Consider the following 27,585-nt stretch of genomic DNA (forward strand, 5'->3'; position numbering starts at 1 on the left):
TGTGTATAATTATCCGAGGTGCAATAGAGCTCTGTGTTGCCCTGAAGTCTGAGGATTCTAACCAGGTTCTCTCCCCCGTATCCAGAGGACGGTGCAGAGGCTGGAAGGACAGGCCCGTTTGACACAGGAGCAAATGGTGGGCGAGAGCCAGCGATTTGCGCAAGAGAAAGGCGAGGCCGTCAGGAATCTCAACGCGGTAAGGAATTCCCAGGAATCTTGGCGCAGCAAGGAATTTCTGGCTGAAAGCCAGGAAAACACCCAGGATCCCAGGTTCCCTGTTCTCCCACACCAGTCCACTTCTCATGCCCAACGATAACAACTAATGCAAAGTCTTGCTTTCAGTTCCCTGCCACTAAGCTTCTTACTGGGCATGTAAACCAGAGGCTTTAGCTCCTAGGCTTCAGTGGTGGCTGGTTCCCATTGGGACTCAGTGGGGCAGAAGACAAGGAAACCCAACAGCAGGTGGCGCTAGACCCAATGGCAATGGAAGAGACCAGGGGTTTTATTGTGAGGAGGGAGGGCACTAAATACACCGTGAAGCTATTCTCATGCCTTCCAACACGTCAAGGTGAAAAACCAGGGTGTGTGTCCATGTGAAGTCACGTTACGTACATGAGATTGGGTCCCTGAAAGACACAGTTTTCCCAGGGCTGTGCTCCTGCATGGAAGCACAGTGCCCAAAAATGCGTATTTTGGGGTGCTGAGTGAGATCATGGCCCCCCCAAAAGCGTTGCAAGATTATGGCACCCAAAACAAGCACTGTGTTCTCACACAAAATTTTTGGGGTATTCCAGTTTTACTGGGACAGTTGAAGAGTACCTATTCTTTGTGGGTGAACAGACAGTAGGAAGACGTGGGGTGGTGGGAGGAGGGGAAATGAATGGGGCACCAGATCCATTTATGGGTCAAGCTGACCTGAAGCAACATTTGCAACTGGACTTTGCCTGTCTACAAAACTGACTTGTTGTCGAAACAAAATAAAAAAATTCCATCCAGTAGCACCTTAGAGACCAACTAAGTTTGTTATTGGTATGAGCTTTTGTGTGCATGCACACTTCTTCAAATACGCTGAAACAGAAGTCACCAGACCCTTATATATGACTTGTCGTTCTCGGTGTAGGAGAAAAATCGCCTAATGGACATGGACCCGGAGTATTCGGAGGATGGGGGAGAGGACTCCTCTGAAAGTAAGCAGGGTGTCACTCAGGTAAGCCCTTTCAGGTGCTCCCTTTTGTCTCTCCATCCGCCAGTGTCCATCCAAGACCAAATCCGCTTCCAGATGGCCTGCTTATTGAGTTGTCATCCTGATTTGTGTGCATAAAGTTTTGTGGGGAGGTTATGGGGTTTATTGAGCATTCGTTCTGATTTTTTTTACAGGGATGTTTTGCAACATTACCTTGAGCAAATGTTATTTATTCCCCACCTTTTGGTGCATTTCTTCATCACTTTCCTTACTGTAAAAAGTCCAGTTGTTTTTGGAAAAGGGTTTGTTTTACAAGAGCTCCAAATCTATTTTAATAGTGCAACTGGTGATGGGATCCCACCTGCAAATTAGTGACAGTATGAGAGTGACCCAAGTTTCCCATCAACCAGGATTGTGTGTGTGTTTTTGTGCAAATTCACAGGGGTGGCAGAGGGGGACCCCAGATCTCAGCTTTAAAGTTGCTGCTGTATAACAGGCAGAAATGATCCCACATTTTAAAACATTGCCATTGAAGTATTTGCGTGGCTGTTTTAATTCCTGCTTTAATCTGTGCATTGTGTTAATGTATTTCTTTTAATTGATCTGATCTTACATTTTTATTATTGCTGTGTTTTAGATTGCATTATAAACTACGCCAGGATGAATATTATTATTTATTCAAAGTTACTTATTTATTCATTATCTATCTGTGCACCCAACATCCTCAAAGAAGCCCAAGGCTGCAAGCAACCACGCAGTAAAACAATGCAGTGTAAAATAGAATAGAATAGAATAGAATAGAATAGAATAGAATAGAATAGAATAGAATGTATTCAAAACAATCTGGAAACATTTTGAAAGAAGTGGCATATAAATAACTTGAATAAACGAATGGTGCAAATCTAAGGGAGGCTGTGCCTGTTGAATTTCTGAATTTCACAGAAACCAGGGCAAGAGAAAAGGTCCCACTCCTAGTTAGCCCCTTTAGTGCATGAACCAAACACAAGTGTCATGGAGAGGGGGGCAGCCTTCTGAAATTTAAGACTTGGTGCTGCTCTGGCATGCTCATTTTCTTTAGTACTCCCCAAAATGCCATCCTTATAGTCTTATTCCCTGTTCAATCTGGATTCACCATTTCTATGTGCTGATCTGATTTTCTACAGAAATGGTAAATCCCAGTTAAACAGGAATATACAATGGAACATCATTTTGAGGAGTGTGTTGTGTGGGCACCAAGCAAAACCTATATTCAAGGGCTATGGATGACCCAGAAACTACAACTAATCCAGAATGCGGCAGCTAGACTGGTGACTGGGAGTGGCTGCTGAGACCATATAACACTGGTCCTGAAAGACCTACATTGGCTCCCAGCACGTTTCTGAGCACAATTCAAAGTGTTGGTGCTGACCTTCAAAGCCCTAAACGGCCTCAGCCCAGTATACCAGAAGGAGCGTCTCCATTGTCCATCCCGGACACTGAGGAGGTCCAGCGCTGAGGGTCTTCTGGTGGTTCCCTCCCTGGGAGAAGTGAGGTTACAGGGAACCAGACAGAGGGCCTTCTCGGTAGTGGCACCCGCCCTGTGGAATGCCCTCCCATCAGATGTCAAAGAGATAAACAACTACCTGACTTTTAGAAGATATCTGAAGGCAGCCCAGTTTAGGGAAGTTTAACCAGGTTAAATTTTGTGTATGCTACCAGACCACATGTGAAAAGCTTGCTGGGACTGTGCTGAAAAATCTCACACCTTTTTGATTGGTTCTGGTGGTAAAAGCAACAGAGGATTGATTTAGTATTTCAGGTTTTTGGGGGGGGCGGGGGAGGAGAAACACCGCTTCCTTCCTTTTATCTGTGTCTGTCTCTCCCTGCAGCTCACTTTCACCCAAAAGACGGACCGGAAGGTCATTGTGTTGGGTTCCGACCAATCAGACTCCTCCTCCTGTGTCTTCTCCGTCCGCAGTTCTGTCAAGGTCTGTCTTGTCCTGTTGGTCTGTGCTGATTTTCAGTGTCTTATCTTCCTTTTATGTGTACAGACGTGATTCTGCAGCTGTGCTTCCCCCACCCACCCAACCTAGTGCCCTCTGGATGTTAGCAGACTACAACTCCCAAACATCCATAGGGCAACCAGGTTATGTGAGATGTTTGCTATAGCTCCTTTGCATCTGCATTGTCTTTGATGGGAGAGGATGGGGCATCTGCATCTTTTCAGGGTGCTTTGAATCATGGACCAGCAGTAAGGTAAAGATAAAGGGACCCCTGACCATTAGGTCCAGTTGTGGCCAACTCTGGGGTTGCGGCGCTCATCTCGCTTTATTGGCCAAAGGAGCCGGCATACAGCTTCCGGGTCATGTGGCCAGCATGACTAGGCCGCTTCTGGCGAACCAGAGCAGCGCACGGAAACACCGTTTGCCTTCCCGCCGGAGCGGTACCTATTTATCTACTTGCACTTTGACATGCTTTTGAACTGCTAGGTTGGCAGGAGCAGGGACTGAGCAACGGGAGCTCACCCCGTCGCGGGGATTTGAACCACCAACCTTCTGATCAGCAAGCCCTAGGTTCTGTGGTTTAACCCACAGCGCCACCCACGTCCCAGCAGTAGAGGCAGCAGATATCCAATGGCTTAACTGCTGCAGTGGAGGTCTGTGAGGGCAAATAGGACACATTCAGCAACCTCAGCCTGCCCTTATCCAGTCCTCACATGCCTGCCTTCTGGCTGTGGTTCCACTGTTGCCCTCCTGCCCTACCAGTTCCAATGGGCACCAGCCACCACTGCAAGGTAGATTCTGGAACAAAGATGGCATGTTGGCATAAGAACACAAGTAGAACCTGCTGGATGAGGCTGGATCCAGCCCACCTTCCTGTTCTTGCAGTGGCCAAAACCTGCAAACAGGAACTGAGCGCAAGAGCACTCTCCCCTCCTGTGGTTTCCAGCTGCTGATGTTCAGAAACATTACTGTCTCCAACTGGGGGTAGTGCATTGTCATCGTGGCTAGTAGACATGGCAGTGACTCAAGGGGCAAAAGGACAGAGACTTGGGAATATGAGATTGCCCTTTGCTAGGGGAAAATTGGGGCTGAGCCTTGCAAGGCAGTAGGAGGTGAACCAGGAGCCATGAGATCAGTCAGTCAGTCAAGACCAAAGAGCAAATTGCAGCCAGAGGGCGAACCAGAGTAAGGTGCAAGGAGCAAGCTAGGATCAACAAATAATCCGTAATTCAGGAATATGCTATTGCTCAGGCCCCAAGGAGCTCTTGTGAGTCTCAGCCAGCACAGGAAACTCTCTCCCTGGCCAGAGGAATCCAGTGGTCAACCAGGGTAGGTGGAGTCAAAATGGGGTTTAAATGGATCATTCTATGGGGAACTTCACACACCAAGTTCCAGCACCTCCTTCTGGCAAGGAATCATTAACCAAACAACAAGAAAAGTAGAAACAAGGGGTTCTTTTCGAAGGCACTGCCTTGGGGAAACAATTTGTAAACATTGGTTTAGCTGCTGTGGAAGCCCCTGTAAAGGATTTGGAGCAAGGGCACCCAGTGGGGTAGGAGAGCTGAAAATAATGCCAATATATTTCACATCTGGCTTCCAATGCATCCCCTTAGTTCCAGGTAGTATGTGGGCAGACAAATCTAAAAAGCCCAGGGCACAAATTTTCATGGCCTTCTAGCAGCTGTGGTGGCTCATTTAGCAGAAGTGATTACCAAACCAAGCCTCCTGATGCACAGTATATTTTGCTCTAAATCCTTCCATTGAAGGAAGAAGTTAAGTTAGATGCCACTTGTGGCTAATAGACCCTTCCTCCACATTGTTGAATCATTCCCTCTATTTCTGGTGCTCAAGAGGTAAGTGCTGTTGCTTATGTGTGATGGATTTTACTGGGTGTAATTCTCATAAAGTTGCCTAAGAAATTACCAGACAAACAGACAGACAAACGAACAAATGAAAACCTGGCTCTTTGCAAAGCATGAGGGGAGAAGTGGAGTGGGAGCTTCGACCCTAATTTTTACCTTCTTGTTTTCTCTGCCCAGGGATCAATTGGATTGCAGAGGACCGCAAGTCTCCCCCGTAGGAGAGGAGAACGCCTCATGACCAGGACTGCACAGCGCCCCCTTTCTATGCATGGTACAGATTATTATTATTAATTACCTACCCTTCACCCTAAGGTTCTAGGGTGGGTTACAACAATCAAAGAAGGAGGTGGTCTTTCAGGTATTTGGGGCCTAAGTCAATTACAGCTTTAAACATGAATGTGAGCAGCTTGGATTGGGCCCAGAAATGAGCTAGCAACCAGTTATTTGGAGTGGGCGTAAAGCATGAGACAAGAAAAAGGGGAAAATTCAAGGAATACTGTTTTTGGAGGTGGGTGGGTAAGGTTCATATACATGACATTTTGGTTGCAGAGGTTGTTGTTATCACTTTAGCACAAAAAACTGACTTCTATCCAGTGAAAAGTACAACACCCATTCCAGTAAACAGTGAATGCTATCCACCTTACCCATTGATGCGAAAAGCCCCTTTCACCTCCAAAAAGTATGAGCCAGTGGTAAACCCATCTCTGCCCTCCAGGCATTTTAGAATACAACTCCTATCAGCCCCAGCCAGCATGATCCTTGGTAGGGATGATGGGAATTGTAATCCAAAACAACCTAAAGCCACGATTTTTCCAGGGGGAGGCAACTCCTTAGCCTTTCACCAGCCATTCTTTCACTGATGGCATGGTTTGAACTTCATGGTGGCTGGCAAAAACACAAACAAACCACACCTAAGCAGTGAACCAAGAGGTTTGAAATAAGATATTTTACAGGAACTCGGTCTCTTTTATCTAAATGGTGTGGCAGGAAAACAAATGGACCTGTTATTTGTTTGGTACATTTATACTCCACTGTTCCTCCAAGGAGCTCAGTGTGGTGTGCGCATGGTTCTCCCCTCTCATTTTAAGCTCACAACAACCCTGTGAGGTAGGTCAGGTTGAGAGATAGTGACTGGTCCAAGGCTCCCCAGGGAACATCCTGGCTGGGTGGGGATTTGAACCCTATGTTGACCAATTATATCAAAAATTAAGATTTCCAGAGAGGGTTTTCTGGGGGGGGGGGAGGTTATTGGGCCATAGCTCAGAGAGAGAGAGCATCCGCCCTGCATGCAGAATTTCCCTGGTTCAAGTCACTGCCAATTGTTGTACTGAGCTAGAGGACCAATGGTCTGTTTCACTGTCTTCTGATGAGGACCATGTGCCCTATGTCTTTTGGGAGCTGCTGAACCAATCACTTTCCTCCTCTCTCCCTCCAGGCGCTCTGGATCCCAGCATGCTGGCAGCACAGCTCTCAGGTGGGGGCAACAGGCCCTACTTAGGCAGCCCAAACCTGCAATATTCACGTCTCAACAACCCCCTCTACCAGCTGCTGGCCGGCCAAGGAGCTGTGGGGCAGCTAGGAGGGTCCGGCCAAGGACCCTATAGGTGAGCACATCCGTTTTTCCTTAATCTCAGCCTGTCCCAACAAACACCTCCCCAGTTGACAGCTGCCTTTTCCTTGGCACTCCGGCCTTCTCCACTCGGCAGGTGCCATTCCATTAGTACATTAAACCATGGGAGTCCACATGAGGCAGTGATGGCCCCAGACTTAGATGGCTTTAAAAGAGGATTGAACAAATTTGTGGAGAACGTCAGTGGCTATGTTCTTTTTTAAAAATAATTTTTATTAAATTTTCTGTTTTACAATTTAGAATATTCATTTGAACAACCTTAAAATATCAATGACTTCCCTTCTTCTTTTTCCATGGTTCATTTTGCATAACATAAATCCCTGCATATTTTACATAAACTAAACCATTCAGTATTCCATTATTACATCCATTGAAACTTATTTACACTGTTGAATTTATCTTAATGCTGCCAACGTTTTCAAGTGTACACTATCCCCCCCCATATATTCAACAAGCATTTTCCAATCTTCTTTAAACGTAAGTTCTTCTTGTTCTCTTATTCTATTTGTTAGTTCCGCAAGCTGCGCATATTCCATCAGTTTAAGTTGCCATTCTTCTTTAGTTGGCACCCTGCTCATTTTCCATTTGGGGGCTGACAAAACAGGGGCCGCAGTGGTGGCATATATAAATAACTTTTTTGGGCACCTGGGAAATTCCGTCTGAATTATCCCCAATGAAAAGGACACTGGGGTTGTTGTTTTTTTTTGGGGGGGAAGTGCTTTTCAACATTTTTTTCAATTCATTATGAATTATTTCCCAATACTCTTTTACCCTTTTACAGGTCCAACACATATGAAAGAACATACCCTTAACCTCATTGCATCTCCAACACTTATCTGATTCAGTCTTATACATCTTAGCAAGTCTACTTGGCTTGATCAGTGAATATGTTCTTCCCGCCATCGTTTGAGGCAGTATGCCTCTAATACCAATTGTTGAGAATCGCAGGAGGGGGAAGAGCTGTCACACTCATGTCCTGCTTGTGGGTTTCTCATTTGGTTGGTCACTGTGAGGACAGGATGCTGGACTAGACGGTCCTTTGACCAGATCCAGCAGGACTCATGAGATCTCCCACTTTCCCTCCTGCGGAAGAGAGAGAGGTGGAGAGAGGCGCTGTGTCTCTTGAAATACTTAGAACTGTGTGTGGCCCTCCAGATGTTGATGCACCACCACAGGGCAGCCAATGTGGTCCCCTCCAGATGTTTCTGACTACAGCTACAACATTGGCTGTGCTCTCTAGGGCTCATGGGAATTGTAGTCTAGCGACATCTGGAGGGACTAAGCATGTCAGCCAGTCCTGAACTACAGGCTCAGGCCGACACCCTGATATTTGCTTGTTCACTTCCACCATCACTAACCAGAAATGTCTCCCGACAGCCTTGGGAACTGTGTCACCCAGTTGGCCGAGATGGAACGGAGGGTGCGGGAGGCCATGGCCGAGAGAGAGCGGCTGCTGCAGGAAAGGGTGAGAAGTCAGATCAACGAATTCCAGGCCAAGATTGTTGGCCTTCCTCTGGTTTCAGAATAATCCCTGGTATTTGGGGTGGGTGGGAAGATGTCACCCATGTATACATACCACAAGTCTCTCCAGCTCTCCCAACACAAACACAAACATAAACACACACACACATTCCCCAAAGTGTAAGAGCATGAGGACCAAGCTAAACATTATGTGCATTGCCTGCATTTTTCTCTGATGTAAAAAGATCTTGGGAGTGAGACAGAATTTGATAGGGGCCAAGGCAGTGGGGTCGGTGGGTTAATAAACTGACATGCATACTGAGGTCCAGGAAATCTATTGGACCTGATTCCCCTATTAGCAGCATTATGGGATTCCGTCGCACAATATCACCCATATACTCTTTGCATATGAGGCCATAAATGCTAAAGCACCTAAATGCAATTCAGAGTTGTAGAGTGGCAGAGCATCAGGCCAGGGCTGGAGAGATCAGGGTTCAAATCCTCACTTAGCCATGAAGCTCAGAGGGAATCAGACTGCTCAACTACCACTAGATCTGGGTATGCTAATGGGTGTTGAAGTTGGGAAGAGAAGAAGGTAGCAGTTTCCCTTCCAACCTGTCTCTGTCGCAAGAGACGCCCTTTCTGTTCTGCTGCAGTTCGGTTTCCGCCAAATGCGGCTCTCATAGCCTGCTGTTTCATGTAATCTGGGGAATTATTTATGCTAAGCTACATGACTTTACAAATTTAACATATTTAATGATGTAATGCTTTCTCTGCTATTCGTTTCAATGTAATAATAATAATAATAATAATTTTTATTTATACCCCGCCCTGCCCAGCCAAGGCCGGGCTCAGAGCGGCTTGCAAGCAATAATAAAAACAAGTTGAATGATTACAACTTAAAAACAAAATTAAAATACAACATTAAAATATTGAAACATTAAAATATTAAAACATAGCCTCATCGCAGGAGGATGAGGAAATCATAGAATTGCAGAGTTGGAAGGGACTGCCAAGGGACATCTAGCCCAACCCCCTGGAAAACAGGAATGTCAAAGCATTGTTTAAAAAATGACTAGGAGTTGCATATTGGTTTCTCTTCATTAGCTAATGAATGAATCAATAGGCCTGTTAGCTACTTGTTACCAGAAAAGCTCTAAGCAACTTGCAGCACATTAAAAAAGAAGAAGAATAGGACTATAAATATATTGTGCCATGAAAACAAAACAAACATAACACAAAACTCCCCAGTAACAGCTGCAGGAAGCCTTGGCGATAGACCGCCAAGTCCAGAATCTAACATTAACTAACAGCATCATTGCTTTGCTCAACTCCCTTTTCTTTGCTTGAGACGGAACACCGCAACATTTTGTTAGTAGTGAGGTCTAGCCGGTGGGCAGGCGGTGGGGGAAAGCGAACATAAATCAGAGTAACCTCAGTTGCCTGCCATGTGCCTCCGATGACAAGGAAGTAGCAGGTTTCACTATGTCAGCTCTCTGCTCGCCTGGTCTTCACGGAGAGAGAGCGTGAGGGGAGGAGTCTGGGAGTCCGTTTGGTTTTTATCTTTTGCGGTTTGGGGTTGTGTGCATGTGCCCGTGTGATGTTTGTCTTTTTTGGGGTATGCCTGTGGCTGCTGGCGCTTCGCTGCTTATCGCCCGCTCTCTCCCTTTCCTTGCAGGAGGCCAAGAAAGCCGCCGAGGAGGCAAAACGCATGGAGGTGCCCCCGTCCACCAAGGTAGGAGAACTTCTGCAAAATCAAAAACGAGCTTTTACGATCCCTTTTCATCTTTGGATCCCAGCGGGAAGGTGGCTTGAGCTCAAACAGGCTTTGCCAAGACTAAGCCTGGAGCCTGTTGCAAATTTGCTTCTGGTATGCATCTTGTGAACTGGGAAGGACTTTGAGCATGCACAGAGCGCATTCCGGACAGCCACCATACACCTGAGGGGGATGGGGAAATGATTTAAGAATAATGATACCTTTATTGTCATTGTACAACCTGTGTACAATGAAATTAATCAAGCCTCCCTCCCGCAAACACTGTCTCATTGCACTCTGTGTGCTTGTTGCACGACAATTCAGCTTTTTGACCAGAGGAGGTAGCTTCTGTGAACATGTGAGCAAGCCCGTGCTTCTTCCTAAGAGCTGAGTCAAACCAAAGGCTGATCTGCTCTTTGGCATTCTGTTTCCTTCAGTGCCCAAGCAGGCGCTTACGGGAAACTCACAAGGAGGACAGGAGTGTAAATAACACACTTTCATTCTTGCTGCCTTGCAGCTGGTATTCAGAGCCGAGCTGCAGTTAGCAAATAGAGATCATGGGATCGTAGCCATTGATAGCCTTAGCTTATGTCAGGGGTTCCCAAACTGTGGTCCGTGGACCATGAGTGGCCCACAAGCATCCTTCAAGTGGTCCGTGGCATGCCCTCATTAAACGCTCACATTGATTTTTCACTATTGCTTCTTTCATTTCTTACACTGTATTTCATGGCATTGCAATTTGAATTCTGCGGAAGCAATGTTTCTGTGGCAGATGCTTTATTTTATTTTATTTATTTTTTAAAATATCTTAATTGGCTTTTTATTTAAGTAGCTCCTGTCCAGAGGTTTAGTTGAGAGTCTGTTTCCCAGTCCTGCTTGAAGATGCCAGAAGCGGAGATATTTTAATTAAGAATGTTGTAATGCCCCAATGGAACTATGACTGTGTACTTTAATTATTTATTGAATTTATAGAATAATAATAATAATAATAATAATAATAATAATAGTTGCCCCAGCCACTCTGGGTGGCTTCCAACATATATAAAAACATAATAAAACTATAAAATGCTTCCCTAAACCAGGTTGTCTCCAGATGTCTTCTAATGGCTATGTAGTTAGATATGACTTAGAAGCCATTTGGCATGTAAGCGGTATGTCAATCAATAAATAATAATAATAACAATAGTAATTATATTGCTCCCTTTGTTTCTTTTATTGTATTACAATTTGAATTCTGTTATAGAGAGATAAACAAAAGTACTTCTTCGTGAAGCACATAGTTAATCTGGGGAACTCTCTTCCACAGGAGGCAGTGATGAAATTCTTGAGGGAGAAGGCTATCAATGGCTGCTAGCCATGATGGCTGTGTTCTGCCTCCCTGGTTGGAGGCAGTAATGCTAATAATAATAATAATAATAATAATAATAATAATAATAATAATAATAATATATTTATTTATACATACATACATACATACATACATACATACATACATACATACCCTGCCCATCTGGCTGGGTTTCCGCAGCCACACTGGGCGGCTTCCAACAAAATATTAAAATACAATGGTCTGTTAAACATTAAAAGCTTCCATAAACAGGGCTGCCTTCAGATGTCTTCTAAAAGTCAGATAGTTGTTTTTCTCTTTGACATCTGGTGGGAAGACGTTCCACAGGGCGGGTGCCACTACCAAGAAGGCCCTCTGCCTGGTTCCCTGTAACTTGGCTTCTCGCAGCGAGGGAACCACCAGATGCTAGAGGGGAGAGTGCTCTTTTCCTTTGGTCCAGCTTCCGGGTCTGTCACAGGCATCTGGTTGGCTGCTGTGAGAACAGGATGCTGGACTAGATGGGCCTGATCCGGCAGCCACGCTGTTCTTATGCTCGTTCGTTGTTAAGTACATATCTCTGCTTTGAAAGGTGCTGTCAGTCAAGGTAGGCAATGCTCGGTCAGGTGGGCTAACTCCAAAAGAAAGCTGGTGATTATATCTGTAATGTTTCACTTAATGCCAGAATTTCATACCCAAAGTAACATCCCCATTCCGCACCAGAAACGCCATTTGCATGTAGGAAGTGGGGAGAGATGTGTTCTACAAGGCAGTCAAGCTTCAAAAGCAAATTCTGCTCAGCTCCCACCCACTAGCCTGAGAACGTGAGGCTTCATTATAAGATTGCAAGAACAGCTTTGCCAAAAGTCCATCTAGCCGGTTTCCCACAGTCACCAGATCAGATACTTAGAGTAAGCTGGCGTGCTGGATTTGAAGACAACAGTCCTCTCCTGTTCTTTTTGTCCCAGCGTCGCTGGTATAACTCCCTGGGTGTTCTTCCCTCACATGTATTTCAAGCTGCTCTTTGCCTCCATAAGGACTAGAAACTTGCTTTGGCAAAAGCATAAAGCCGATAACCTTAGGAAACTGAATTCTGTGCCCGGTTTGGCTTCTTGTGCTTACATGGTGCAGTCGCAGAGTACAGGCTGCTCTGAACGCACGCACCCCCCAAAAAAAAACCCACTTCCAAATTTAACCCTTGCCATGCTTGTTGTCCTGCAGGATCCTAACCCAGCCGAGATCCGGGAGCAAAAACAAGCCACATTCGACCTGCGCAAACACCTGGAGGCATCGGGGCACAGCGTAGACACCTGCTCCCAGGTGCGGGTGACCAACAAGTCCTGCAAAGGCTACCTGGTCAAGATGGGTGGCAGGATCAAGACCTGGAAGAAGCGGTGGTTCACCTTTGACCGTCAGAAACGTGTCCTGGCCTACTATGCAGGTGAGAAGGAGAGTCCACGACCGACCGCCATGTAAAAAATGTAAGAGTAGCCCTGCTGGATCATGCCAGAGGCCCACCTAGATCAGCATCCTGTTCTCACAGTGGCCTGATCCAACAGGCTGGTCCTGTGAGGTTGCTCCCACTTTTTATGGCTTGAAGTGGGGTGGAAGAAAGGCTTTCTGACCTGGGAGCAAAACTCCCAAACATGCATGAAGTGCATGCAAAAATGTCCATAGAGTCAGAATTGTAGAGAATTGAAGGGGCCATGAGGATTCATCTAGTCTGACCCCCTGCAATACAGGAATCTTTTGCCCAGTGTGGGACTTGAACCCATGACCCTGTCTTATGTTGCATTTACGGAGCTGTCCAACTTGAAATAAATGTTCTCTGGAGAAATGAAAAGCTAAAAAAAAATTGGATGTATTTATTTCATTTGCAATGGGACGCGGGTGGCGCTGTGGTCTAAAGCCTAGGGCTTGCCGATCGGAAGGTCGACGGTTTGAATCCCTGCAACAGGGTGAGCTCCTGTTGCTCGGTCCCAGCTGCCCACCTAGCAGTTTGAAAGCACGTCAAAGTGCAAGTAGATAAATAGGTACCGCTCCGGAGGGAAGGTAAAAAGCGTTTCCGTGTGCTGCTCTGGTTTGCCAGAAGCGGCTTAGTCATGCTGGCCACATGACCCAGACAAACGCCGGCTCCCTCGGCCTATAGAGCAAGATGAGCGCACAACCCCAGAGTCGTCCGCGACTGGACCTAACGATCAGGGGTCCCTTTACCTTTATTTCATTTGCATGCAGAGGTTTAAAAGACTCAATAAACACACAAGACGTAACCAGCTGTACTTTTGAATGAATAAGGTATCAAATTGTAGATTTCAACGGAAGTCTCATAAAGTTCAAAAGCAGAAGAGCTTTTGTTACAGTTCCACAGAATCCTTTCACAGAGTCTAAGGCAAGGCTTTCCGGAATATTAGCGTTGTTTCGCTATCCATCAGAAGAACAAGCTCATATGTAACCACTACTATGCTATAAGATCCACTATCCTGTAATATTACCCTTCATGTGGATTATTGGACTCTATGAACAGACAGGTGGAATAGACACTTATACCTGTATGGACCTTATGCATGAACAGACTAGAGAATGAACTGATCCACTGGGTCTTCTGCTTTTTTTGTTGAACTTTATGAGACTTCCGTTGAAATCTACAATTTGATACAATGAACAGAATACCTTATTTATTCAAAAGTACAGCCGGTTACGTCTTGTGTGTTTACTGAGTGTGTTTCATGTAATCATGGGTTTGTTGTTGAGATTTAAAAGACTGGCACCTTTTAGAGGATGGGGTAATTTGGGGTTTTGATTACAGTAGGGTGAGCCTGCTTATCCCCCGATTAGCTACTTGGGTGCTCACCTGTTATCGGAACCTGCTGCTTGGGATGGCTCTTGCCTCCCCCAGTTCTGAAAGCTATGTACTGTTGGAGTACAGTTGCTCTGCCTGTAGAAGGTCCCTGTTTTAATTCCTCCCTTGCATCTCCAGTCAAAGGGGTCTCAGGCAGCAGAAACAGGAAAGAGAGCTGTTGCCATCCAGTGCAGAAAGTTTTAGGCTCAATGGGCAGACTTAGAGCCAAACTGCATGTGGTGTTAATCATATGAGCAGCCTTTTCTTCTTTCAGAAATTGACAGTGCATGGCTCCAATCTGGATCAGGACCTTGGGGTAGGCTTTATCCCTTTGACTCTGCCACAGCACTGATCCAGATCCTGCGCACATCCCTGCAATTTGTGTTGCAGGGTGGGGTGGGGTGGCAGAAGCATCCATTTATTGCAACAAAGCACCTTCCTTTGATCCCAAAAGTCTGTCCACGGCATTAATCTCCCCATGCCGATTGAAGCTCAAACCGCTGGTATGTGTAGAACATACAAATCAAGTCTGTTTGCATATTTCTTATTTGCATGTGAGAATTTGCATATAAGCATAAAAAATGAAAATCATCATCATCATCCATGGGGAAAGCAAGTTGCTAACAAAAGTGAAATATACTGGAAAGCATATTCATCTCCCTCTCAGGCTCTTGAATTCCACCAGGCTTCCTCTCTTAAGCCATAGCCATTCACTTGTTTCACATCCATAAGGACTAGAAACTCTCTCTTTAAAATAAAAAAATAAAAACGAAGAAATTAAAGTTTTGCAGTCTGCAACCCAGTACTATTTTCCCTAAGGAATTGCAGCTGGCACCCAATCCTGGAATGTCCGAGATTCCCTTAGAGAATGCCTCTATGCTTGTGTTGTGGAGGGGTCAATGTGATGTGCCCTAGAAATTCATGCCGGTCCTCTGTTTGGTATTTACCACGCCGCTCTCAGCTCCCTAATGTGCCCCTCTGCTTCTTTCTCGTTGCAGACAAAGAGGAGACCAAGCTTAAGGGCGTCATTTACTTCCAGGCCATCGAAGAGGTGTACTACGACCATCTCCGTAGTGCTTTCAAGGTACCTAAAAGCACAGACCACCCTTAAAACTCTCTTCGCCGTGAAATCCCCTGATGCAGAGTATAGTTGTAACTAGCTGCCACAGGAAGTAGCGATAGCCACCAGCTCCGGTGGCTTTAAAAGGGGATTAGACAAATTTGTGGAAGAGAGGGCTATCGTTGGCTTTACTAGAAGAGTTTGGATTTGATATCCCGCCTTTCACTCCCCTTCAGGAGTCTCAAAGCGGCTAACAATCTCCTTTCCCTTCCTCCCCCACAACAAACACTCTGTGAGGTGAGTGGGGCTGAGAGACTTCAAAGAAGTGTGACTGGCCCAAGGTCACCCAGCAGCTGCATGTGGAGGAGCGGAGACGCGAACCCGGTTCCCCAGATTACGTGACTACCGCTCTTAACCACTACACCACACTGGCTCTCCCATTTGAAGGCAGTAACACTTCTGGAAACAGCAGAGGGGAGAGTGTTTTTGTGCTTGGGGGAATCAGGCTGGCCCTTGTGAGAATAGGACGCTGGACCACGTGGGCTGCAGGTTCTTACGTTACTAAGTTACATCAGGGGCAAAATTCTGGGGCCCATATGCCAGCGTTGAGCAGGACCAGGAGGGCAAAAGTGGGTGGAGCCACAGGTGTGACCCTTAATCTTTGCATACAGTAGCCGGTGGCCTCTCTCCATTCAAGCAAATGGCAGCCAAAAGCATGTCAGGAAGCCACAGAGCAGCGGTCATTGAGGAGTGTAGATCTGGGGGTGAAGGGTTTGTAAACTGGGAAGAGTTGTCCTTTGCCACCCTTGGTTCCTTTGGGCAGGATAATAAACAACTAACCAAACAAATTGCCACATTCCAGCTAAGCAAAAACCACCCGAGGACAGTGTGAAGCAGGGCAAATGGGGGTGAGGGTGACCTAGGGAGAATCCTGGGGTGAAATAAGAGAAGCTAGGTGATCCGCTTTCAGTTCCCTGCCCCTTATCTACCCCAGTGTAATCTGGAGTAGGCTAAATATGTCACTATGGGGAAGGATAGCTACAATGAAGATGACTGTGCTACCAAAAATGTTGTTTCTTTTTCAAACAATCCCAATAATAAGTGGACTAAATTGCTTTAAAGAATGGCAGACAGATTTGGCAAGATTTCTACGGCAGGGCAAAAAACCGAGGATAAAGTACAAACTGCTAACGGAAATAAAAGAAAGAGAAAGGTTTGCACTACCAGATCTCAAATTGTATTATGAGGCAGCATGCATAGTATGGCTTAAAGAGTGGATGATATTAACAAATGCAAATATATTAGATCCATTTTTTTTTTCATGGAGTCTACAGAAATTGGGTTTGTGCAAAGCACCTGCTCTAACCACTGAGATGTGGTGGCTTTGCAAAGCTGCTCTCCTATAATTGAGCCCCCCCCCCCACAAAATGGCAATGAGGATAAAATGAAAGTGGGGGGGAGGTGTTGAAAGAGCACCACGTGCCCTGCCGCGAGGTCCTTGGAGGAGGAAGGGTTGGATTTCTAAAAAGCGCATCATGAGAAAGTTTTGTGTTTCCATTGTTCTTTTGACTCTCCTCTCCACCAGAGCCCCAGCCCCAAGATGACCTTCTGTGTCAAGACTTATGACCGCCTTTTCTGCATGGTGGCGCCTAGCCCGGAGGCGATGCGTATCTGGATGGATGCGATTGTCACAGCGGCAGAGGAGAATGTTCGCTACTGATGGGCCTTGATTGCTGTGGACACGTGGCTCCCCATGCTTGACTATGGGGCCTGGCACTTCTTTCCAAGGAGGACTCTTCTGCTGTAAAATATGGCTCCTCCCCAGTACAGAGACTGATGGCAAGACAGGAGAGGCCAAGTGTTTTCATGTTCGGTCAGAAGGCCGTGCGGCCTGTCTGATCTTTGGAACAACAGGGTGGAATCCAAGTACCTTATAACAGGATAATCAGTCAATAAGAATGGTTGGCCGTGCCTGTTTTGTTCATACAAATTGCCTGAATACTGATGTTTGTTTTTTAATGGACCAGCTCCAAAGAGAGTTTTGAGTATCCCCTCTATCAGAAAAGACTTAGGGCGATGTCTTGGCAGATGGAAACTCTTCTATAAATAAAAGTGACTTCCATTCCGAAGGATAAAAACCAACTTCTCTGGAACTTGTAGCTCCTGCCGAACAAAGCAAATCATCTGGACTTCATGTGGATTTTATGAGTTGGCTGGACGTTCCATGAGTCACAAGTAGACTCCTGCTGGTTTTATAGAAGTCATGACTTGCACTAGCCCCAACCAGCTGAGATTTGGTCCTGGTTGGAACCCTTAGGAGTACATCTTATTTCCATCATTGCTACTTGTTTAGACTCGCTCAACCATGTGGCATTTCCACCCTTCCCCAGTAGTGTTTTTGTCACACTGCATTCACGTGGGTTTGACTGGATTGTGGAATTGGTTCTTAATATGTGTGTTTGGGGGGTAAAAAACTGCTGCACCCCCTATGCGGAAAAGCAAGGCATCTTGCCCACGCTGTATAGACCTCCTTGTATTTATTGTGTGCTTCGGTCGGTCTTTCTTTTGTTGGAATACCTGGGACACTGCTTAAAGGGGCAACTATGTATAAAACTGTGGGCTATTTATTGTGTCAACCTTTAAAGTGGAAACAGATCTGAATGTCACTCAAGTTATTCTCTCCTGCAATAAGGAGGTTTCACTCGTGATAATTAAGTTGACCACCCTCCCTCCCCCTGCAAACTTCTCTGTGTCAAATCCTGCTCTTCTCCTGCATCTGCCTGGAAGTACACCAGGCACTAGCTAGAGCCTATTTTGGTACCCACGTGGCGCTGGGCGTTAAACCACAGAGCCTAGGACTTGCCAATCAGAAGGTGGGCGGTTTGAATCCCCGCGATGGGGTGAGCTCCCGTTGCTCGGTCCCTGCTCCTGCCAACCTAGCAGTTCGAAAGCACGTCAAAGTGCAAGTAGATAAATAGGTACCGCTCCGGCGGGAAGGTAAACGGCGTTTCCGTGCGCTGCTCTGGTTCGCCATAAGTGGCTTAGTCATGCTGGCTACATGACCCGGAAACTGTACGCTGGCTCCCCCGGCCAATAAAGCGAGATGAGCGCCGCAACCCCAGAGTCGGTCACGACTGGACCTAATGGTCAGGGGTCCCTTTACCTTTACTTTATATGGAATATCCAGTTGTTCCCATGACTACGTATCTGCCGTGCACAAGTGACTGATATCAAGGTTGATGTCATCAGGGCTCGGAATCATGAGACACCTGCCCAGGCCCACTCCCCAACAGTGGGCTGCTAGTTTTGCTCCTCTTCAGTCTTTTCTGGTGCCTGGTCAGCTGCTTTCTCCAAGCACAGTGACAAGTAGAAGGAGCAGCAGCAGCTGAGGAAGGAGCGTAGCTCAGTGGCAGAGCATCAACTTTGCATGTACAAGGTCCAATCTCCAGGTAGGAGTGGGAGAAACGCCTTCCTAAGTGTTGGAGTGGCAGCAGTACTGAGATGGATGGACCAACAGCCTCATTCAATATTTATTTATTTCATAAAAGTAGTACACCTCTTGAAAAAGAACCTCAAAGCAGTTTATAAGACAGCTTCCCACATTCCTGTGAGTGTCCCATGGCTCCTCTCATACCTGTCAATTGCCAGATGTCTGAGTGATGCCTTTTTCCTGCCCATGCGGATGATGCTGCAGCTTGTGAAACGCCACATGTCACTGTGCAAGCCTCAGCAATCAGCTGATTGTCACTGTTTGCAAGGTCCACAGATAGCATGTCGCAAGCCCTGACAAACAGCTGATTGTTGGCCCTTGCATTGCACTGCACAGAGGACCTGCAAACCCCCTTTGGCTCAGTCACATCTTTAACTGACCCCAAACAGCCTTGTTTATAGGCAATTTGCTTTTGCTCAACAGACTTTGCCCCTTTTCCTTCCTGCCCTCTCTTCGATCACAACTCCCTTCATCCCCCAATATGAGCCAGCAAAACAGCTTCCTTCAAAATTCTGAAAGGTGAAAATTTCTGGGAGGTGAAAATTGTCTTTTCCCTGAACTGTCAAAGAATTTTCGTCCACCTCTGAAGAATATTCAGTGAAATGCATATACCCAGCACATACAATATCACCACCTACATATAGTGCCGAGAAATGGGGATGGTTTAGCCCAGGCATAGGCAAACTCTGGCCCTCCAGATGTTTTTGGCCTACAACTCCCATGATCCCTAGCTAGCAGGACCAGTGGTCAGGGATGATGGAAACTGTAGTCCCAAAACATCTAGAGGGCCGAGTTTGCCTATGCCTGGTTTAGTCCTAGGCTGCATTCACACCAAGTTAAAGCACTATGATACCACTTTAAGCAGTTATGAACTCCCCAAAGCATTATGGGAGCTGTACTTTGTTAAGGTCCCCGAGTCTCTTCTCACAGAACTTCAGTCCCCAGAGTTCCCTGTGAAGTTGGATTGAATGTTAAGCCGCGCGTGAGAATTGGTAATTCTGAGAGGGGATTAGGTTCCTCCTAGCAACTCTCAGCACCCTTAACAATTTCCAGCTCCCATTATTTTTGGGGGGAAGCCATGACTGTTTAAGGTGGTATCTGGCTTGGTGTGAGGGTGACCCTGGTCACTCGACTAGTTTTTCCTCTCCAGTAACCCATTGCTGTGGGACTTGAACCCAGGCCTGTCCAATGAAGCTGAATGTTGGGAGATTCAGAACAGACTAAAGGAAGCTCCATATATAGCACCTAGTTAAAATATGGAATTTTCTGATACAGGGTGTGGTGGGTACCCAGCCACCAGCTGGGTAGCTTCAGTAGGCGATTAAGACGGTCAAATAGGTTATCAGACATGGTGGTTATATTGCAGCCAGGTTATACTGCCTATATATCACTGTGAAACAATGGTGTACTAGGGCTACTGTCCTTGCATCCTTGTTGCAGGCTTTCCTTAATAAGCATCCGGATGGCCACTGTGAGAACAAAATGCTGGATTAGATGTGACCCAGCAGCACTCCTTGAGACAGCAACACCTACAACAAAACAGCTCAGAAATAGAGCCTGCATGATTAAGACTGCCTGTCTCCTATTTGGGCTGCGGAAGCTGGATGAATAACTTGTTTTGTGCACTAGGAAACGTTGAGCAAAGCCGTCGCTTAATCCTCGGGAGAGGTGTGTCTCTTTTGAGCAACTTCTACAATCCCAGGATTAGGAAGCCTAGAATCATAGAATCATAGAGTTGGAAGAGACCACAAGGGCCATCGAGTCCAACCCCCTGCCAAGCAGGAAACACCATCAGAGCACTCCTGACATATGGTTGTCAAGCCTCTGCTTAAAGACCTCCAAAGACTCCACCACACTCCTTGGCAGCAAATTCCACTGTCGAACAGCTCTTACTGTCAGGAAGTTCTTCCTAATGTTTAGGTGGAATCTTCTTCCTTGTAGTTTGGATCCATTGCTCCGTGTCCGCTTCTCTGGAGCAGCAGAAAACAACCTTTCTCCCTCCTCTATGTGACATCCTTTTATATATTTGAACATGGCTATCATATCACCCCTTAACCTCCTCTTCTCCAGGCTAAACATGCCCAGCTCCCTTAGCCGTTCCTCATAAGGCATCGTTTCCAGCCTTTTGACCATTTTGGTTGCCCTCCTCTGGACACGTTCCAGTTTGTCAGTGTTTGATGACTGTATTTAATAATTTTTTGCACCATCACAGGTACATCACAGGTACAGACCACACATGCTTCTGTCAACCAGAGCAGGTCTTCCAACTCTTTGATTCTGCAGGGCTGTTGTTGCAGGCATCTATTGCAAAAACACCTTAAGTCTCCAATGCTGACTCACCTAAACCCAGGAAGCCCTGGTTCCCTGGATAGTCTCACTGCTCAGGGAAGGGGGGGGGGAATCTGCAATACCATGCAAACATTCTCCCCAGGTTTTTAAGGGTCTTGGTTTTCCCGCTTTGCTAAGCTGAACTATGGAAACTTTTCCTCAATCCATTTCCAGAGCCTGGTTCTCAAAAGCAGAACTCTGTTTGTCCCTCAAGTGACTCCACATTTGCTTTCAGACCCAATGATAGGACAAAAGACCACAAACAACCACACACACAAGTTATGTTCAGAGACCTGAGACTGTAAGAATCAGCATTCAGACTAAGCTTAGTAGGTATAGGGATTTATTCTAGAGTTCCTTCCTTGCCCCAGGGTGCACTCTCATTCTTCTTTCCAGAACTGCCCTTGCCCTGTCAGTCTAGTATAAATCCTGGGGTGGACTTATCTGTCCTTAGTCCGGGGCATTATGAAAAACCTGACCTGGATAAAGAAATGGATCTGCCATGAACCTCACACCTGCTATCCCCAGTTGAAAATGTTCAGAAAACATTGCTATGTACCACAAGGTTAAATTTCATTCTACTCCGCAATTTGGGGGCAGAAACGGGCAGTCCAAAATTTGATTTGGTAAGGAATGTGATGGATTAATACTGTTTTAGCAAACAACGACTTATGGACCTTACAAGCCAACAAGTCTCCAGAACCTTGAATTTGCTCACAACACTCTATCAACCACTGTGGATTGGACCGGCTCAGCGACGGATGAAGCAGCTTCCTTCTGGTATCTGCTAGGCCTTCTGAAGGAGTAGCCGCTCTCTTCGAGCAAAGTTCTCCTGAAAGCCCCAACCAAGTTGAAACGGCTCAGCTTCCTGCGGAAGTCCAGGCCCAGGAAGAAGTAAAGGATGGGGTTGGCACAGCTGTTGAGGTAGGCCAGAGAGGACGTGAGGGGAAGGCCAATAGACATCCCTTGACCCTTCACTTCCACCAGCTTGAGGATGAGGAATATGTGGTACGGTGCCCAGCAGAGAAAGAAGGTGACCACAATAGCCAATATGACCTTGAAAGGCTTGTTGGAGCGAAAGGTGGTCTGTCGCTTCCTCAATTTCACTGTGATGATCCCATAGCAGACCACAATGATGGCAAAGGGAGCCAGGAACCCACAGATCAACCTCAGAAGATACAAGGCCCACTTCACTGAAACCTGGTCCCCCAGGGCAAGGGAACACTTGGTGCTACCTTTCTCTGCTACCACTCTTCGGTAAAGATAGAAAGGGAGGCTTGCGGCAGTAGCCACAAACCAGGCCCCAGCAGCAGCCAGCCACGCCATGCGGGGGCCCCGGTGGTTTTTGAACCACACCGGGTAGGACACGGAAATTGCTCGGTCCAAGCTGATAGCAGCCAGGAGGAAGACGCTGCAGAACATGTTGAGGTACTTGATGAAGCTGTTGGCTTGGCACAGGAAGCTCCCGAAGGGCCACCCCTCGTAGAAGGCGTTCTTCAGCAGTGGCACTATCCGGCTGACTGAGAACAGAAAGTCGGCCAGGGCTAGGTGGAAGAACCAAACACAATTGACAGTACGTAAGACCTGGCGCGCTGTGATCCAGATCACAGTCCCGTTGCCAAGGGAGCCAAGCAGGAAAACGATGCTGTAGAAGAAGATCTGGATCGTGTCCATTATTTTGCTCTCTTCGCTTCTAGCTTTGGAAGGCAGCTGCAAGGAGACACTGGTAGGCCACAGGGCAGTGGCGTTGACATCCATGATGGAACCTTTGAAAAGAGAGAGAAATGGGAAGTCAGGTGTTCCTGAGGCAGGTATGTGAACCTCGAAAGGAGAGGACTTGTGCCCCAGCAATATCTGCAGGGCCACAGATTAGCTGCCCCTGCTGTAGGTGACTTGAGAAAGAGACTTTTTAAAAATGGTTTTTTTATATATATAAAAAAATGATGGAAAAAAAGAAGAGAGAAGCAGAAAGAAAGAAAAAATTATCCTTGCAAACGAATGCTGAGTGAACTCTTCACGGATTCAAGCCGGATTGACTTGGAAGTAACCCTGCCTGTCAAGCTATGAAAGCCAATCAAAATGCAGCCCACGCCTCAGATTCATTTCTCAAAATTGCCTCCCCCCCGCCACTTGCCAATTCCTCAACCCCTCTCTGCATTAGGTAGGCACTTTGAGGAGCAGGAACAAATCACGGCAAGAAGGAGGAAGGTCTCCCCTCCCCTGCCATCTATCATCTAAAGGGCTTCTGCATTTCCCAGGGACTGTATGCAGTCTGATACTCCAAAAAGCAGCAAACCCCAGGGACCAGAAAAGGAAGTTGGATGAAAATAATAATAATAATAATAATAATAATAATAATAATAATAATAAATTTATTTATTTATACCCCGCCCTTCCCAGTTCAGAAAACTGGGCTCAGAGCAGCTAACAACAAATTTAAAACACTTAATTGATGCAACAAAAAACAGCATAAAATACAGTATAAAACGTGAATAACAATAAATTCAGAATTCAAAAATCAATTTAGGGGGGAAATTCATCCAATAAACATTAGATGATCATCAGGGCTACCTGGCTAAATTAGTCCTATTTGGGCCAGTGAGAAGACCAGGGGAGAATTAGCTGTGCGATCTAGAGCGGGTGATTTCTGTACACATTACTTGGCTGAAAAACTGCATTGCAAAATTCATATAAGTGCATATCTAGAAGGAGAGCTGCATTTTGTTTTTCGTATTGTTTCGGAATGTGCAAATTTGATACAATTTGCCTATAAATGTGAACTGAACTTACGTCGTCACCTAGAAAACCAATTCAGGTCACATTTCAAGATGAGCCTACCTAATCTGCATTTTCATAAACAACATACAAACCCAAACACTACCATCCTTTGAAATTTATCTGAATTTTGCAATGCAGTTTTTCAGGCAAGTAATGCGTACAGAAATGCATATGCTAGGATAAGGGTGTGTGTGCAAATGCAGAGATCAGTGAACACCAAATACCAAAATCCATTATAGTAGGCAAAATGACTTTGTTAGGGGGGGAAAGGATCTATTGAGAGAAATTCACACTAAAATGCTGTTGGATTTTTGCAAGTTTTTTGTTTTAATCACATACCGATGTGGAAATGTGGAGAACTCATGATAACAGAGGGAACTGACTGGGAGGGAGGGGCCTCAGGAAGAAAATTGGAGGAAAAAATCTGCCACCTGAAGTGGCTGTCTCACCTTGCCAAATGGTATCTTTCTTTTCCCAGAAAAAGGGAGTCCCTCTGTTATTAGAACAGTGGGAAATATCCATCTGCTTTGATTGACTTAGGCTGCATACACATCATACATTTAAAGTACATTTAAAACACCTCCCCTATAGCCCTGGAAGCTGTAGTTTAACCCTGACAGAGCTGGAATTCTCAGCACCCTTCAAACACTACAATTCCCAGGATTCTTTGGTGGTGCAGTGCTTTAAATGTATGGTGTTCATTCAGCCTATGGCTCCCCACTGTCTCTGGCACAGATCCTTCCCAGCTCTGCCATATGAGGTTGTTTTTAATCGGGAATGTCAGGATTGGAACCCGGGACCTTGTTGCTGCCTCCACGCAGCTGAGCTTTCTTTACACGAAAGTATGAACCACATACAGGGAAAGTGAGAGGCAAACACTCCATTCTAAGCACGCCGCTGAGGCCACACACCTAAATCACATTGGGATGCCATTATGACACACATTGCGATGCAAACCACAATGCAGACAGAGCACAATGTTGGTGGCCACAGACCACAACAGAGGTGCAATCTATGCAGGGAAGAAACAATCTTGCCAGATGGACGATAAAAGCACATTTACCTTGCTTCAAAAGACCAAAGCAACTGGAACAGAGACGAGAAAGACCATTGTGGTGTGTTTTCCCTCACACCAGCTTCCATCTGATTTGAAAAGGTAAGCTCTAGCAGGACAATGTCCAAGGAGATGAAGCATCTTGGACCCAACCCTTACCTGTCAGAGGTTGCAGGACTCTGATCTTCTATGGTCCTTCGTTGGTGTCCTTGTGCATGAAACTGGAGACTTCTTGGTTGCTGCTTGTCTTCCTCGCCTGGCTAAGACCTTGGTCTCTGGCCAAGACAAAGATTAGCTCCTGATGAAAAGGGGAACTTGGTGATATGTTTACTTCATTTTGCGTGGAAGAGGGGGGAACACAGAGGCTGGTGTGTGTTTGGGAAGCTCTGCTTGTAGACCGAGATAACAGCGGCCAATTGAAGCACCAGGAAAGGCAGGAAGCCCTCTAATGAAAAGTTCTGTGGAAGCAAGGCGAGGCATCAATAAAAAGAAAGAAAAAATCCAATTGCTCTCCTAAAGCTGCAGGGTGTAATGATTCATGGGAGACAGAGATTTCACCCGATGCTTGTCTTGAAGAGGAATTCTTTCTCTCAGGAGTGAGCTGTTCCTTTTGTAGTAGAGAGCGGATTTGCAGTGTCGACAGTGGGCAGGGCTGGATGTGCACTCTTTGCAAAAGTTCAGCCAAGTTCTGCTACAAGAAACAGCTGAATTCTGCAACCGGAATGTGAGCACATTTGCCTGATTTATTTCATGTGGCTTTTTCCTTCTGCAACGAGGAAAAGATGGATTCTGCAACTTGAATGAAAGCACATTTGCCTGATTTATTCTGTAATCGTTTTTTTTATAAAAAAAACATTTTTGCAAAATTTCCCCTAGCTGCTCTTAGTTACGGGGCTGGGGAAGGTCTGACCCTCCAGATATCACACATACAGAGACAATTCTTGCATGTTTCATTTTAGTTCACCCCTCCCCATAAGCACCCATCCACATAGCAAATGTTGCTGAATGTGTCTGCATTGCACATATCCTGTAAGGAAACTCCTGAGTTGCAGGGGGTTGGACTAGATGACCCTTGGGGTTCCTTCCAACTCTACGATTCTATGGCAATCAGGCCTCTAAGGAAGCAAAGCTGTCTGAAAGAAATAATACAACCCCCCTCTGCACTATACATTAAAAGGAGCATCATTCTAAACAGTCCTAGCTTCCCTCAAAGAATTCTGGGTTCTGGAGTTTCTTAAGGGTGCTGACAGATGTTAGGAGACTTTATTTCCCTCACAGAGCTACAGTTCTCAGAACAGTTTAACAGTTCCCTGGAAAACGTTGGGGGTTGCAGCTTTCTGAATAGGAGCTTCCTAGCAACTCTCAACACCAGTATATCTGAAGGAGAGTCTCCACCCGCATCGTTCAGCCTGGACACTGAGGTCCAGCTCTGAGAGTCTTCTGGCAGTTCCCTCCCTGCGAGAAGTGAAGCTACAGGGAACTAGGCAGAGGGCCTTCTGGGCAGTGGCGCCCATTTTCTGGAACACCCTCCCATCAGATGTCAAGGAAATAAACAACTGTCTGACTTTTAGAAGGCATCTGAAGGCAGCCCTGATTAGGGAAGTTTTTAATGTTTGATGTTTTATTGTGTTTTTAATATTCTGTTGGGGGCTGCCCAATGTGGCTGGGGAGGCCCAGCGAGATGGGCGGGGTATGAGTAATAAATAATAATAACAACAACAATAATAATCCCACTAATTATAATTATACTACTACTACTATCCAGAATAAATTACAGTTCCCAGGATTCTCTGGGGAGAAGCTATGTCTCTTAAAAGTAGTATGACACTGTTTTCAGTATGTTGGGCAGATGGGGCCAAAGAAACACATGGTAATTTTACTAAAACTATGGTTACAACCCAGGGCAGCAGTTGTAGATTCAACAAATGCAACATACACCAAATGAACAACCAGGACAGGTGTGTCTCTGTGTTAGTAATGTTTGGTATGTTCCATTGATCCAGCAGCTCCTTTGTCCTTTCGGAGGTTGTTCAGCCTTAGCCACTGTTAGGAATACTTTGTGGAAGAGGTGATGCTGCTGTTCCGTTCCATAATGAATGCATCGGAGAGAGCGGACTCGGGCTCTCTGCTAGAGTGCTTATTATTTTTATTTTAACATTTTAACATTTCAATTTTAAAATTTATTTCAAGGAGCGTGTCACAAACACACTGTCATTTCAAGCATTACAGATTTACAGGTATAAACTGTCAGATGTAATGCAACACAGATAAGGACGACCCTAAAAAAACAAACCTCCTTTTGACAGCTTTCACAGGAAACCGAAGCCGCTATCTAGTTTGACTGATAATGCAGCTAAATTGAATAGGCAGTCAAACTAGATAACAGCTCCTCTTTCCTGTTGCTGTAATAGCTGAAGATTAGGCTGCATGTTAGAGCCATGAGGTCTGCTTGCAGTCTGAGGCTATGTACACATTTGTAGCTTAAAACATAACTCTCTGTTTCCCCTCACTGCCTTTTGAGTTTCTATTTTTAATGTTGCTATATGCACCAGAGAGAAAGTCAAGTATGTCTTCACTCACTGTGCATTACCTAATTTGTTTTGTCATTCATTCATTCATTGAAGTTGTCCTCGGCGCTTGTTCATTGGCTGTTTCAAATGTTCACACCTTAGCTTAACTGTGCCTGATTTTTTCAAATCAGATGGAAGCTGGTGTGAGGGAAAACACATCAGACACGAGTCAGCCTGGATAGCTTGGTTGGTTAGAGCATGGTGCTTATAACATAGAAAGGCCAAGGCAAAGACATCTCTCTCATGAGATGTCCAAACCTGTGCCAGC

General features: G+C 45.8%; 2 protein-coding genes across 4 annotated transcripts in view; one reads left to right on the forward strand and one right to left on the reverse strand.

The window, feature by feature from the left end:
- PHLDB3 (pleckstrin homology like domain family B member 3) overlaps nucleotides 1-17,752 on the forward strand; it is a 37,451-nt gene extending 19,699 nt beyond the window's left edge. For 2 of the 3 annotated variants that reach the window (XM_053397990.1, XM_053397991.1), the window contains exons 7-16: nucleotides 86-196; nucleotides 1,121-1,207; nucleotides 3,052-3,150; nucleotides 5,205-5,298; nucleotides 6,463-6,631; nucleotides 8,035-8,122; nucleotides 9,797-9,853; nucleotides 12,420-12,639; nucleotides 15,036-15,121; nucleotides 16,683-17,752. In XM_053397990.1, coding sequence (XP_053253965.1) covers nucleotides 86-196; nucleotides 1,121-1,207; nucleotides 3,052-3,150; nucleotides 5,205-5,298; nucleotides 6,463-6,631; nucleotides 8,035-8,122; nucleotides 9,797-9,853; nucleotides 12,420-12,639; nucleotides 15,036-15,121; nucleotides 16,683-16,817 — 1,146 coding nt within the window. In that variant the 3' untranslated portion in view covers nucleotides 16,818-17,752. The remainder of the gene's footprint in view (nucleotides 1-85; nucleotides 197-1,120; nucleotides 1,208-3,051; nucleotides 3,151-5,204; nucleotides 5,299-6,462; nucleotides 6,632-8,034; nucleotides 8,123-9,796; nucleotides 9,854-12,419; nucleotides 12,640-15,035; nucleotides 15,122-16,682) is intronic. The other variant, XM_053397992.1, reaches the window with a different exon arrangement.
- A 3,489-nt stretch (nucleotides 17,753-21,241) lies between these two features.
- Nucleotides 21,242-25,365, reverse strand: LOC128418383 (C3a anaphylatoxin chemotactic receptor-like). The gene is made up of 2 exons (XM_053398001.1): nucleotides 24,907-25,365; nucleotides 21,242-22,681 (listed from the first exon to the last, which is right to left on the reverse strand). The coding sequence occupies exon 2, from the start codon at nucleotides 22,671-22,673 to the stop codon at nucleotides 21,630-21,632; it is 1,044 nt and encodes a 347-aa protein (XP_053253976.1). The 5' UTR covers nucleotides 22,674-22,681; nucleotides 24,907-25,365; the 3' UTR covers nucleotides 21,242-21,629.
- Between the last annotated feature and the right edge of the window lie 2,220 nt (nucleotides 25,366-27,585).

This window comes from Podarcis raffonei, chromosome 8 (genome assembly GCF_027172205.1).
Source record: "Podarcis raffonei isolate rPodRaf1 chromosome 8, rPodRaf1.pri, whole genome shotgun sequence".
NCBI lineage: Eukaryota > Metazoa > Chordata > Lepidosauria > Squamata > Lacertidae > Podarcis > Podarcis raffonei.

Bases quoted from the DNA above. Each gene is read 5' to 3' on its own strand.
- LOC128418383 (XM_053398001.1), bottom strand. From the start codon at position 22,673: ATGGATGTCAACGCCACTGCCCTGTGGCCTACCAGTGTCTCCTTGCAG.